This window comes from Triticum dicoccoides, chromosome 2B (assembly GCF_002162155.2).
Source record: "Triticum dicoccoides isolate Atlit2015 ecotype Zavitan chromosome 2B, WEW_v2.0, whole genome shotgun sequence".
Lineage (NCBI taxonomy): Eukaryota > Viridiplantae > Streptophyta > Magnoliopsida > Poales > Poaceae > Triticum > Triticum dicoccoides.
Genome location: NC_041383.1, coordinates 628,276,298 through 628,290,778, shown reverse-complemented (window position 1 = coordinate 628,290,778; position 14,481 = coordinate 628,276,298). Strand labels below are relative to the sequence as shown.

Genomic DNA, 14,481 nt, shown 5'->3' with positions numbered 1-14,481 from the left:
TGGAGGGGGCGAGGGGGAAGGAGAGCGGGAGTCCTCGGACGCACCCTCCTCATCCGAGAGGTGGGCACGGGAGCGATGCCGGCCGTGGTAGTCCCCACCGGCCCCCGAGTTGCCACCGGGGAGGCCGGCGTCGAAGGAGCGGGGGCGCCCAACGTGGTTGGGAGGTTCGGGGGCGAGCCTAAGGTCGAAGCTCTGGTCATTGAAGAAGACGCGGACTGAGGTGCGAAGCTTGGAGGAGTCGAGGCACTTGACCTTGACCCGGACCTCCTCCTCCTTGCGGAGAGAGAGCTCATCAACCGCCACCACCTTGCCCAAGAGACGGGACATCTGGCGGATGACGAGCTCGGACCGCGCAATATCGGGGAGGCCGGAGATGAGGATCCAGGCGGTGTCGAGGACGGCCACGGCCTGAGCGTCGAGGACCGGCTCGGAGATCTCGACAACCAGCTGGTTTAGGGCGAGAGTGATCCGGCCACTACGCGTCGCGTAGCCGTAGCTGACGGAGTCGGGGAAGACGACCGAGAAGATGTGACCGGCGGTGGGGGTGACCACCCAGTCCCACTGGTGACGGTAGAGATGGTTGAGCTCAGCCTCAATCATCTCCGGGGATGCCACGCCATCGACGACAGTGACAATCGCCTGAAGGGAAGAAGACGGCGGAGGTGCGTCAGGGACCTCGAGGTGGAAGAAGCCCAACCCCTCGATCCCATGCCCATACATCATGAGCTCCGAGACCACCGGTCTATCCGGACACAGGAGGGCGGGGATCCCATAGGAAGCACAAGAATTGGGTGTTGTCTCTTGTAATGACTTATTAAATTATGCCCGCAAGCAATTGTAGACTCAAAGCAAAGTGAGGGCAAAAATAAATATTGGTATCGGGTGGAGTGCGAACTTAAAGTAAACAACATAAACAGAAATAAATAAAAGTAGTAGGACAAGTAACAAGTGGAACTAGCAGAGGAATAAGATGTTCTCAAGGAGTCTGGAATTCTCGTTGATATGTGTCTATCGTGACTTATGCTACGACGTAATACTGACTGGATACTTGAGCACTCTTGACATTTACGCTGGGCGGAGCCGAGTACAAAACACGTTCTACTCTACGTAGACTTCGTGTCACGCACACCATTATCGCAGTCTCTCTCCGCTGCAGTTTACAACTACAGTAATCAAGTCTTTTCCCATGGACGCGACCTCATTAAGAGTTCTCCGTAATTATCCTGTCAAATGTAAAAAGCAAGGGGTTAAGGATTCTACTGCCATCTCGAATTACCTTACGTCCTAACCCTCACAGATTAAAAGCAAGGGGTGAAGGCTTCTACTGGTCAATTATAGCATATAAACATTTTTTCAACACCCTAGGGACATTAAAAAATTCATGGCAAATCAACAGTTATGGCAGTTTTCTCAACGAACCAACTTTTAGTTTTTTCACAGTTCTCAACTTACACCAACTTTCCCAGGGCTCACAACTGGCAACTGTTTTTTTAGAATCCATAGCTCAACCAAACGGACCCTTATTAGTCTCAACCTTCCCAAAGGGCTTCTCGCCATCACTGTTGCAATCCCCATTGACGTCGGTCCCCTCGTTTGCGGCCCCAGTCTCTACATCCTCCTCCGCCTTGACCGTCGTCGGCATCGTTGCCGCGCCGCCAGAGTCTGGGACCGCCAAACTGCACTGCCAATTCTGAACTTGGACAGTTTGATCGTTACAAGGCAAAAACTGAGGGGCCACATGATGATTGTTGACTCCAGCGCCAAAGTATGGTTGCTGCTGCTCCTGCTTCATGATCGCAATCGGCCGCGGCTGCTGCGCAGCGTAAGACGCATTTCCAGGCTGTTGCATCATGCCGCACATCACCATTTCGTTCACATGTTGCTGATACACTCGCTTCTGGCGCATCTCTTCCGTCTCCGGCTGCTTCTGCGTCATCTGTGGACGTCGCAGGAGAGTCGCCGGCGGTGGTCCGAACGCTTGCGCGGACGTGGCGCCCATTTGTCGCATCATCGTTGCCTGGGCGAAATAGCCATGGGGAGGTGTGGCGGCCCCGTACTCGGTCATCTCGCCGGTGAACGCCACCGGCGGCCACGCCATTGATGCATAGGGGTTGCATACCATCGTCAGCCCGGTTCCACCGTGGGGGTACCCAGTAGCAGTCCCGAAACGGCGCACTTGCATGCCGTCTTGTGGTCCGAAGCATCGGTCCGGCGGGGGCGGGGCAGGCTGCTCCGGCTCGACGGGCCTCTTGCCCGCCTGTCGCTCCGAGAGCTTCGGCCCCGCCGTCTCCACCAGCCCGGGCTCCTGACACGTAAATTCTTCCGACGTCCCGCTGGGGCCCGCCTCATCGTCGTTCCTTTTCCGCTTCCTCGGCGTCACGTAGATCCTGCACATGACGTACTCATCCAGCTGCATGCATGCAACCGCTCTCAAGTTAGGTCAGGCCAGCAATTAGCTAAGTACGTAAAAATATAGTTATGTGTTGGAACTGACCGTATCGGATTTGGGCCGGACACCGCTCTTGTCGAGCTTGTTCTCGTACTCCGGGACGGTGAGCTCGTGCATGAGCCACTTGGTCTTCTTCTCGGTCTTGATGGGGCCTTCATGGTAGGCGAGGCCGCTCTCCTTGTACGTGACGGTGGCGCCGACGACCTCCGTGGTGCCCGTCGACGCCTTCCACCGCCCCCGGCCGTCGTCCGTCGACCGGGCCGGCCTGCCGCCGTTGACGTACTTGCGAGTCCTCGACGTCAGGAAGAACCAGTTGTTGTCTTGTCCCTTGTCCTTGTACTTGCCTGCGATCAAACAACAAGCGCTCGTAAATAAAACACACTCGTAAGTTAAGCCATGGTGCACAGCAAGGTAAGTACTGTACCGTTGACGAGCTCGTCGGGGTGGCACTGGTAGACGTTGTCCTCGATGATGGCGTCGTTGGGCACGTGTTGCCGGCCTTGCAGCCGGGGCAGGAGGTAGTACTCGACCAGCTCCTCGTCCGTCGGGGCGAAGCGGAACCCCACCGGGTAGTTCATCTTCTTCCCGTCCTCCCCTCCCTTGTCGCCGAGGAAGGTTGCAAAAAGAGGTAGGTTACGACACGAGTTTTTTTTCTCCTTTGTTTTGAGTTGAAGGTTTACGACACGAGTTGGACGCTTGTTCGATGCCGAGGTGTTTTCGCTCAGGGATTCCTCTGCACTTTTATTGGCAGCAGCACCAGCCCTTGTGTTGTACTTCGACAAGGACACTCAGCGTCCGAACAAGGATAGGAAACCGAGGCCGCCAGGTACACGTTTTTCTGTTTGAGGGGGGCCAGGTCCAGTGTCAATGTAGAGCGCACACCTTTTTCTATTTGTTGGGCCCTACATTGACACTGGTCCTGGACGCCTGGCCCAACAACGCAGGCGGGCGCACCCAGCTATTGCGAGACCGTGACTTCTTTGTCCCTAAACCGGCCCAAGCCGCCTGGCCGAACAAATTTTTAATCCAATAATTTTCTTGAACTCTACACAAAATATTTGAATTCATTAATTTTCTCAAATAGATGAATTATTTTTCAAAATTATAGAAAAATCTGAATTCGTGATATTTTTTGAACTTGTGAACTTTTTGAATCCATAAACATTTTTTCAAACTCATGAACGTTTTATGAATTTATCAACATTTTATGAATTCACAAACATTTCTGAATCTGTGCAATTTTTTCAAACTCATGAACTTTTTTTCATCCATGGACATTTTTAGAAATGTACAACTTTTATTTTTTTGTCAACTTTATTAAATCCATGAACCTCTTTACAGATTCATGAATATTTTCTGAATACATGAACATTTTACGAATTCACGAACTTTTTAATCCATGAACAGTTTATGAATTCACGAACATTTTTTGTGGATTCAAAAAATGTTTGAATCGGCGGGCTTTCTTCAAATTCATGGATATTTTTTGAATTCGTCAACACTTTCTAAAATCTATGATTTTTTTAGAAACTTGCTCATGACCCTCGCAAACAGTTTTAGCCCTTTTTTGAATAAAAATAACTGTAAACCAATCAGGTCAGATCCTGTACGTAAATAAGTGGTATAACTAGCTGAATCAGTTGTTATCGCCTATCATCCATCCGTCGTCCTTCGCCTCTTCCTCCATCAGGCGAAATTGCACTTCATCCTTCTGCTTGCAAAGTTCCACTGCTAATATGGTGCAGCACTCATCGGCACCTGGCCGGATCCATGTTAAAATTTCAATACGAACTTCACAGGCCCTACACCAATCTGAACACTGGAAAAGGCTTTCGTCCTGCTTTATGTACAAAGCAATGACCTCCAACAGACAGGGGAAGTATCTGGTGCACCGATGCTTGTGGTGCTACCGGTGCACCGGATCTCTGTAGCACATTTTAAAATGTTTTAAACAATGTGATAAAATTGAGCACATTCACACAACATCAATGTTTGTTGTCGCAAAATTCGAAATATTGCTTGAGATACAAAAATGGCAAAATTTGACACTGAATAGTATGTATAAGTTTTTTTAGTGGTGTATGTAATATACGTCAGGCTTTAGATTTGACTCCTTATCATATTGATGTCAAATTTGTAATTTCGGTATCTCAGGCAATGTTTTGAATTTCAATTTAAAATTTTACAACAACAAACATTGATTTTGTGTGAATGTGCTTAATTTGTTTTCACATTTTTGGAACATTTTAAAATGTGGTAGGAGGTCCGGTACACCGGTAGCACCACAAGCACTAGTACACCGACACGTTCCCCCAACAGACAGACATTCAGTTCCCCACAATACAGCAAACCACAAAAGAAAGAGACCAAACAGAGTACAAAGCCCAGTTTGAACAAACCCAGTGATCAACCCGACAGCGATGTCAAAAGAGGTATACCCTGAATATCATTCCTCGCTATCGTCTCATTTCACAGCACATGTTACACCCCTTTGCAACAACAGTCGAGTCCATCACAGTTCACAGGAACATGACGTCATATGCTTTTGTACTTACTTAAGGAAGAAAATGCATCGATCCTGCCAATGTGTTTAAGCTACTTCCTGCTGTACCCATTCCTGAACTGCAAAATCATGACAAGAGCAGCGGCCTTGGCCGGTTCAAAATACAAGAAAAATCACTGCATACCTACTAGTGAATAGTCACCGCGCTGTAGATTCAGCGAAAAGCTTTCCAAAATGATGCTCGCTGATGATACTCTCGCCATGTCCAGGACCTCGGGTGCCAAGAACTCAAATGTCTAGTCTGATGTACTATCCATTTACTATATCACAGCGAGCTACTAGCAGCAACTAGGTTATCTCTGAATATTTCAGAGCGAACTACATGTTAGACTGCAGAGTGGAAGTGAGATTTCACTCTGCAGCTTGACGTGCCAACCACTCTGCTTTGGTCAAGCCATAGTAGACTGCTTTACCTCCAGGCCACATGAGAAAATTCCAGCCCATGGGAGATCCACCAACGACGTAAGACCCTTGCAAGCGCCCGCCCAGCAGCTGATTGCCATGGTTTGCCGTGTCACTTGGATTGGCTTTTCGACGAATCCCCACGGCAGGAGTCTGCGAGCTTACAGGCTTGAGTGGTACCTTCTTGCCTTTATCCTGGCCAATCTGGGGCACTTGATTCTTCCCTCCAGATGGAACTTTTCCTGCAGGTTTGTTCGTGACATCTCTAACTGCAGGTATATCTGATGGTTTAGCAGGCTCAGCAGCAGCAGAGATATCAAGCCGCATTTTCTTGGATAATTCCATGACAACTTTTATCTCTGCAACGCAAAATGAGCAGGGGCAAACTAATTAGCCTTATTTATCTTCAATAGATGCATGCATATGCAAGATCAAGAACCCATATGTTCAGAAGACCCTTGAAATCGTCAGGTATAAGCATTAAGCCCTACATGGTCATCAGAAATTACTAAACCAAAACAGAGCACACTTTAAGTATCTTTCCAGAAAGGTGTAAACACATTTAGATTCATATTGTGTCAGTAGCATATGCGTGTCTGTTTCATTATAACTACTAAGAATCCTGACAAAGTACATTATGACCCTAGGTACTATTGAAGCCCGACACGATATATCAATTATGTTAACAAAACTCTAGGGATTTGTCAAGCGCTGGGCTATGAAATGTAGCATATCAATGTGTATGTGTTTACATGCTATAGAAATGTAGCAGGCTTGCACATCACATTGGTATGAAAAAGAGAACACCAAGCTTCTATAAATAAAACATTCAGTACTAGAGGAAATGGTGCAACACAATATCCTACACTATATGTACCTGACCAAAAGCATACTCAACGCATCAGAGAAGTTCAGCACATCTCTGTAAGATCTGACAACAGTATGAACTGAACATTTACCTTTCAGGATCTCGAGAGCAGCAGCTTTCTTTTGGGAATCAGTAGCTTGGCAAACCTTCAACAAAAAAAATGTACCATTTCAGAGTGGCTTCCTGTTTTCACCAGTACAAATCATACGACAATTGACAAGTAAACAGCAAGCGAGGGTATTTCAAATTAGTAGACAGTTTTGATCCAATATGAGCAATGGCAATACACGATTGCAAAGAACAATTGTGTAGTCCGAAGACACAAGCTACAGTGGTCACCGCCGTCTTTATGAGCTCCAGTCTCTATTTTGCAGATGTATGCCCTTTTCTCCGCTGCACCAACACCATACATTTCAACTGAAACTAGCATGAGCCCAACACTGAACCTTGGAAATTTTTCATTCAGTCGCTAACCCAATTTCCAACAACTACACTAGCAAGCACAGCATTACTACCAGCATTCTAGCCTGAAGCATTACTCAAAAAAAAAAACTCCTGGTAAAAAACCCCAACAAATAGCACGATTATGCAAGTTGCTGCAGTTACCAAGACTGAACGGAGTGCAGGGAGTGATTAAGGGTTTGGTGTGCGGACCTGAAGGAAGCGGCCGCGGAGGTTGGCGACAGCTTCTCTGATCCTGTAGTAGGGCGAGTCGTGAAACCCCAACTCCTCCAGCTTCCGCTTCTTTGGCGGCGCGTCGGACTCGTCGGCCGAAAGCGGCGGCGGCGGCGGACTAGGCGGCGGCTTCGTACCGAAGGCGGCCGTCGGCTCCGATGGCGGCGGAAGAGGCGCGGCGGCGGCGGCGGTGGCGTGAGCTGCCATCCCGCGTGCGCGTGGGAGAGGGAAATGGTTGAACACCGGAAGGTTGAAGGCGAGATAAGCAATCGATGTGCTAGTTGATGGTGTGTTCAGAGACGAATGGAATTCCCGAACAGAGGAAGCGTGCCGTTCCAGTCAAGCATTTCTAAATTAATGACTGCTAAAAAGCCGAAATCATTTACTTTTAGCTAGAGAGGGATCTGGATTCTCGAAGGACCCAGGCTGCATTAGATAACTTTATTTTCTCGAAGGAGCGTGTTATATGTTACAAAAATCATACTACCATCAAATTTATACTCCCTCCGTCCGAAAATACTTGTCCAAGGAATAAATGTATTTAGATATATTTTAATTCTATATACATCCATTTGTATTCATTTTTATGACAAGTATTTCCGAACGAAGAGAATATTTGATTTTTTATCAATGGTAAAATAATGTTGAAGTTTTATGGCCTCGAGGGAGTATTTAATTTGCTTCAACGGGTGTCCTATCTCTAAAACTCGCACTGACGGGGGATAAACTTCGGGTAGCCTCATTCACGCCCTAGCGGATTTCAAGACATCGGGGCTAGCCTAGTCCCTCAGTCCGATTAGCCGCAAGGCCGGCTTCCGTGGCCGGCTGGAGCAAACTGGCCGCCTCCTAGGAGGCGGCGCACCTCAGAAGGTGACGTTAGCATGGGCCGGCTCCTAGCAGGCGGCCCATCGTCACCTCACACTATAAAAAAAATACACTTCCGTGATGATACGTGTTTGTCATAGTAGGTCGCATTTTTTGTCATGCATGTACACTCATGACAAATTTATGACAGAATCAAGATAGTCATACATGTGCCGTCGTAGAAGTGTTTCATGACATTACCAAAATTATCATCACGGAAGTGTCCACTTTCATGACGATAAATCGTGCGTCACATAAGTGTTTTCATCAAGGGTGACCGACACGTGGCATCCACCATAACGAAACGCCGTTAAGCTATCGGGTCGGGTTTTGGATCGATAACCCGTTAACAGCCCAGACCAATGGAGATTTTTCACGTGTAAAATCATCATTGGCTGGAAGAAACACGTGTCGGCTCATCGCTGGGACAAATGCCATCCACTCATTGGACAGAAGGCGCCTATAATACGTCGACACGTGGCACGGCCTAACAGAGGCCCATTCCTGTGAAAAGGCCGGCCCGTTTGACTTGGTCAAAAGGTGGCGGGCCGGCCCGTTTGACTTGGTCAAAAGGTGGCGGGCCGGCCCATGGAAAGCCTGTTAACGGCCTGTTCGCATATAGCCCATTTACAACCCGCTAACCCAAGGCCCGTTACGCCCTATTCGAATTAGGTCCAGTAGCGTCATCTGAGCCACCCAATATGATTCCAGCCCGTTTTCACTTCTGGCCCATGTATGGCCCATGACGTCTTTCGGCCCATATGAGGTCCGACGTAACTCTTGGCCTATTAACGGCCCGTGGTGAAACTGACCCGTAATGAACAGTGTACCACTTTACACCCATTAACGACCCGTGGTGAAACTGGCCCGTAAAGAATAGTGTATCACTTTATACCCATTAACGGCCCGTTATTCCGTTGGGCCGTTTTCAGCCCATGTTATCTTTCGGCCTTATTAGAGCCCATTTATTCTTGGGCTCATTTCCAGCTTTCGTTTACTTACGGCCCGTTACTGTCATTTTTGTCTTGCGGGCCAAATTCAGCCCGTGGTTACAGTCGGCCCGTTTATGGTCCGTTAATACGTTGGGCCGTTTTCATAGCGTCATCAAATACGGCCTATTAACGATGGCCCGTTATGGTCGTCCTATGAACGAACGATTCCAACTCTAGCCCGCTTATGGCCTGAATACGGTCTGTTTGGCCCATGTTTGGTCAATCGATCATACGGCCCGTATAAGGCCCATTGATGATACGGCCCATAGAAGGCTCATTGTTTCTACGGCCAATAGAAGGCCCACTGTTTCTACGGCCCGTAGAAGGCCCACTGCTTCTACGGCCCGTAGAAGGCCCACTGTTTCTACGGCCCGTAGGAGGCACAGTGTCATACAGTAAATATTAGCCCATGGATATTATGGCCTAGTTTTAAAAAATAGGTTATTGCAGCCACTAGCAAACCGCAGAAAAAAACTGCACTGACTACAAGCAAACAAATAAACAAGACAACAAGGAAATAAATAAGCAAGCAACTTACACTAGGCTATCACGGCTATTACACATATTACATCCATTGGGCATCAAAGTTCGCCACCAGTGCAAATATAGGGAACACAGCAGCATATAATCGCCGCAACAAAACAAGTACAGAACTGAAACCACTTCAGAAGAGCTCAAGAAACAATATCCTGGGTACCCATAATGCTGGCAAGATGCTTAGTAAGCTTATTAACTTTCTCTTGTTTGGCGCTTAAGTCCTCCAGCGCTTGCTGTTGCACCAGAAAGTATGCATCTGAATTCTGCAGGGACTTCCTCAGTCCTTCGGCTTCCTGTCGCATAACATCTGATCGATGTCTTTCAACTTGAAGTTGAGACTCAAGAAGCGGAACTGATTCAGGCAAAGAGTTCGAAGAGCTGGTGCCAGCAGTGGTAGCCAGTAACTCGAACACTACATCAAGAAAGGACTTTGGGGTTGTCCCAGTGTCTTCAATATAGTTTTTATCAGCTTTCTTGGAGACCAACAGGGATGTCTCACTATCTTGAACCTTATCTGCATTACTTCCTTTACCATTGCATAATAGGGTACTCTTCTCCAATATTTTATCCGCGTTCTAAAAGAGAAACAAACAAACACATCTCAAGTTTACAATGTTAGTATATGAAACTCATTTTGGTAAACCAGTTCAGTAGTAAGGTGGACAGGATAACAGCATGAAACAAACATATATCTATGTAGTATGGTCACTATATGGTCTATATCATTCTAGTTTATGTTGCCAAATCAAGATAGATACAGTTCGAATCTTATCTATTTAAGACAAAGCAGCATAGACAGAATATAAGTGTGGGAAACTACACATCAATAACAACACTTGTAATGTGCATGGCATGAGAAAATAACTGTTTATTCAATTGAAACTGAAATCAATATAGAGCAAGTTACAACAGCAAACAGCCAAACACGTTGAAGAAACAAGTTTAAAATATACCTGTTGCACCATTGGAGTTTCAACTGCATCCTTCAAATTTGAAATTAGTTGGTATCAGTAAATACAGTGATGCAAGAGCAAAGTAGTATGAACCATAGCTACGGAACCTAACCTGAGAACAATTCTTCTGCTGCTTTAAGCGTTGACTTCAGGTTCGGAGTGGTGGTCCTCGTGATTTGGGCACTGCAGTTGCCTTACTAACTGCTCGTGTTTGGGTGCTCTGTGGTGGAGACGGTGCTGTGTCAACGGGAACTGGGTGTCTATCTGCTGGGGTTGGGGTTAGAAGGGGTGTAGCTGGTTCTCTGTCCAACTGGGTAGGGGTACAATCTGCGTGAGTGTGGGTTATATGTGGTGGGGCTGGTTCTTGGGCAAGTACAACCGTGGTTCTATCCGCATCGACAGGTAGCACGATCTTTTCCGAAGACCGTGTTTTTACTCCCACGGATACTGCCATCACTCCCTCCAATTGAAATGGCTGATAAACAAGAAAAGTAATTGAATGTACAGACATTGTAAGATAGACAGGTGCAATGGATAGTAGGGAAGAAAACAGGGCATGAAATAATTCATATTTATGTTGTCTAAGCAAACAGAATAGCAGGTCATAATTTCACATATATGATGGCTAATTAAACAGGATAACATGATGGCATGATATAATTCACGGATAGAATGACATAATTTAAAATATGATGACTATGTAAACAGGATGAGATGATGTAACTATATTATGTCTTGAGAAAATGGGTTGGCATGCCATAATTCAGATACATGTTGTCTATGTAAACATCATGACATGACATAATTCAAATATATGATTTATATACTAAGGAAGTGAGCAGAGGGCAATCGCATATATGATGTGTCAACTAAGGAGACGGCATTCAATATTGTGTATATAATGTAAAAACTAAGCATTGCAATACAACATATGCATTATATGAGTAATATAACCCTGCCAAGTTTGAGCATACACCTCAGAGGAATAATAGGACTGGTCATCTGCCTCTGAATCCTCCTCTGAAGATCTATCTGTAACCAGCAAGATATCTGCTTCAGCAGGTAGCATTGTCTGCTCTGAAGACCTTGTTTTCACTCTAGATTTCTCCATCACCCATTCAAATGGATGATGCACAGGAAGAGCAGTTGAATATACGAACATTGTCGACAAAAGCAATGAGAAATACAAAAAAAAGGACGGCATGATATAATTCACATATATGACGCTTGCCTAAACGGCATGGCATTGCATAATTCACATACATAATGCCTTGCAACAAGATAACATTGCATAATTCACATATATAATGTCTTGCAACAAGATGACATTGCATAATTCACATATATGGTAATTAGACACTAAACAGGTGGCATTCACACAAAGCATATCTAAACTAAGCAAATGACATAGCAATGCAAGATACCATACGCACGATATGAGTAACATAACCCTGCCAAGTTAGGGCATGCACCTCGAGGGGGGGGGGAGGGGAGGGGGGGATATGACTGGTCATCTGTCTCTGAATCCTCCTCTAAGGAGCTATCGGTAACCAGCAAGATATGCGCTTCGTCAGATAGCATTGTTTGCTCTGAAGACCTTGTTTCCACTCCAGATTTTTCCATGACCATGCCGAATGGCTGATGCACAGGAAGAGTAATTGAATGTACTAAAATTGTTGACAAATTTAACACGTAATAAAAAATGATGGCATGATATAATTCACATATAAGATGAATGGCTAACCAGGGTGGCATTGCAAAACTCACATATATGATGCCTGGCTAGACAAGATGGCATTGCATGATTCACATATACGATAAAGAAACTAAACAGATGACATTGACACAAAGCATGTCTAAACTAAGCAGATGACATCTTTAATATATACAGTAAGCAATGCAAGGCACCATATGCATGATATTACCAACATCAGCATGCCAAGTTAGAGCGAAGACCTCATGGGGTAAATAGGAGTGGTCTTCTCCTTCTGAATCCCCCTCGGAACAGTTATCTTCCTCTTGATTACGAGCCGAAATGGGTGGAGGGGGCTGCCTTTGCGCCCACCATGGAACAACGTCTGCATGAAATTTTATTGCCACGCAAGGCTCGTCTCTTTTGCTCTACATGATCAGTTCCATTGTGTACAATAACTGGCATGCATAGGAATAAAATATAGTGAGATTATGTAAGGAGTGCATGCACAAATCCAGAGTGATGATAGCAAACTGTGGATAGACCCAAAACCAATGATAGCAGGCAGATAATAGCTTTAGTTAAAAAATATAGATAATGTCTCCTTTAATGTTTTTTTGCATCCAAGATGAAACTCATAGTAGACACCGGAGATTAACCAGATAGTAGACCGATAGTGCTGATTGCTACCTCAATATGTACCCCACAACCATTTTAAAACTCAAGTTTAAGCATTAGTTTGGACCTGACTCGGAGTCTAATAGGTGAACACGATGATAATGTACCATGTCATCATATTAAGCGACGCATAACGTAAGCAGACACGAAAGAGTGTGACCTCTCTTGCCGACCCGTGTAGTCCTCAAGGTCACCTGCTCAGTTGATGATGGTAATGCAGTTGTCGTGGCTGTCGGCGGCGGGGAAGAAGATCTGAGACGGCGAAAGACAGTCTCGAGAGCGGATCCCTACTGTGGTGAACCCTTTCGTCGTTGGAGCAGCTGAGCTGGGGTGGAACACAGCGCCGTAGGAGCAGGACAAACCACACAAGGTTTTCTTTGACACATATCTATAACAGAAGTAATTGAGTAAGGGCTTGTTTGAATTTGAGGATTCTAACAATGCAGGGATAGGAAATAGACAGGAATAGGATAAGAATGCACGTGCAAAATAGAGAATTAAAAAAAATAGGACTTCTACCAATCTGGGTGTTTGATTAACAACAATTGGAAGATCACAGGATGCAAAAAAGCATGGTGAGATTAAGTCAAACCACAAGAAAATGTACGGTTATTATGCTATTATGCTACTATCTCTTAGTCTTGTGCTTGATGAATAGGAATATGAAAAGGAGGAGAAGTGGAAATTAGAATTCCTACGGTTTTTCTTTCAAGGAGACACTAAAGGAACAAATCCTACAGTTTTTCTTTGCTCCATTCCTTTGCACCAAATTCATGAAAAGTAGTACCATAGGGAACTTTCCAATTCCTATGTTTTTCATTCACTTTTCCTTTCAAGCACTGGCGATTATAGTAGACAGGCTTGAGCAAGGAAAATCCTACACTAAAAAATGTTTTTGTGCTACTTCTATTACTTTGGACCCAGGCCACTGCCATACTAGCTCAACTCCCAGGCCCATCGACAAATGCACAGCTCAAATGTGCAGAGATAAATAATGATGGCGTTCAAGAGAGTCCATCACGGATAGCTAAGTTTCCTGGTACCTCACTGCTTGTCATATAGTAGGATAAAATAATCGTATTTCCTGTTAATACGAGTGCTCAGTGGATAATATATATAACATGTAGAGTAAAAAGGAGATGCAACAAGTGTACAACCTCTTTGGCGAAGCCATGTCGATCTCAGCATGATTGGGTTGGCCAGTGAGGATGCTCCGGCTGACTTGGCTACCGGAGGAGGGGAAGAAGATCTTAGGCATCTGGAGATGGAGCCCGAGGTACTGCTCCGCTGTGATGGAGGATTTCGTCGTTGAAGCAGCTCCGGTGAGTTGTACGACATCGAGGCTGAAGCAGGATAAGAGAGACAACGAACAACGTTAACCTGAGTGGAATTCTAATAGCATCTCCAATACATGACGTAATATACTTTACCACAAAGTGCTAGATGTAAAAGACATCAGCCGCTCATCTCTGAACTTAACTGTCGAAACTGAACTTAACTATCGAAACTGAACTTAACTATCGAAACTGAACTTAACTGTCGAAACTGAATTTTGCTGTCCAAACTGAATTTTGCTGTCGAAACTGAATGCACTAGCAAGGTGAGGCTACACGTCGGTCGACTGACTTTTTCATCTCTGGTCAGTCAATTTTGCAGCCTTTGGATATGAAATCAAGGGCCTGCGGTTCATCTTCAACCTCCACCCCCCGTGAGCCACCACCCACCACCGGCCAAACAGCAGCCCCCCGCCGCCCGCGGCCGGCGGTGCACCGCCCCGCCCGCCCCGAAAACACTCCCCACTGTCGGT

At 45.8% G+C, this 14,481-nt stretch overlaps 2 protein-coding genes across 2 annotated transcripts; both read right to left on the bottom strand.

The window, feature by feature from the left end:
* Positions 1-1,504: 1,504 nt before the first annotated feature.
* On the bottom strand, positions 1,505-3,027 carry LOC119361062. The gene is made up of 3 exons (XM_037626444.1): positions 2,874-3,027; positions 2,495-2,793; positions 1,505-2,410 (listed from the first exon to the last, which is right to left on the bottom strand). The coding sequence occupies exons 1-3, from the start codon at positions 3,025-3,027 to the stop codon at positions 1,505-1,507; spliced, it is 1,359 nt and encodes a 452-aa protein (XP_037482341.1).
* A 1,845-nt stretch (positions 3,028-4,872) lies between these two features.
* LOC119365252 (WAS/WASL-interacting protein family member 3-like) lies at positions 4,873-7,250 on the bottom strand. Its single transcript, XM_037630865.1, has 3 exons — positions 6,937-7,250; positions 6,374-6,428; positions 4,873-5,773 (listed from the first exon to the last, which is right to left on the bottom strand). Exons 1-3 carry the CDS (start codon positions 7,162-7,164, stop codon positions 5,364-5,366), a joined length of 693 nt encoding a protein of 230 aa, XP_037486762.1. The 5' UTR covers positions 7,165-7,250; the 3' UTR covers positions 4,873-5,363.
* Between the last annotated feature and the right edge of the window lie 7,231 nt (positions 7,251-14,481).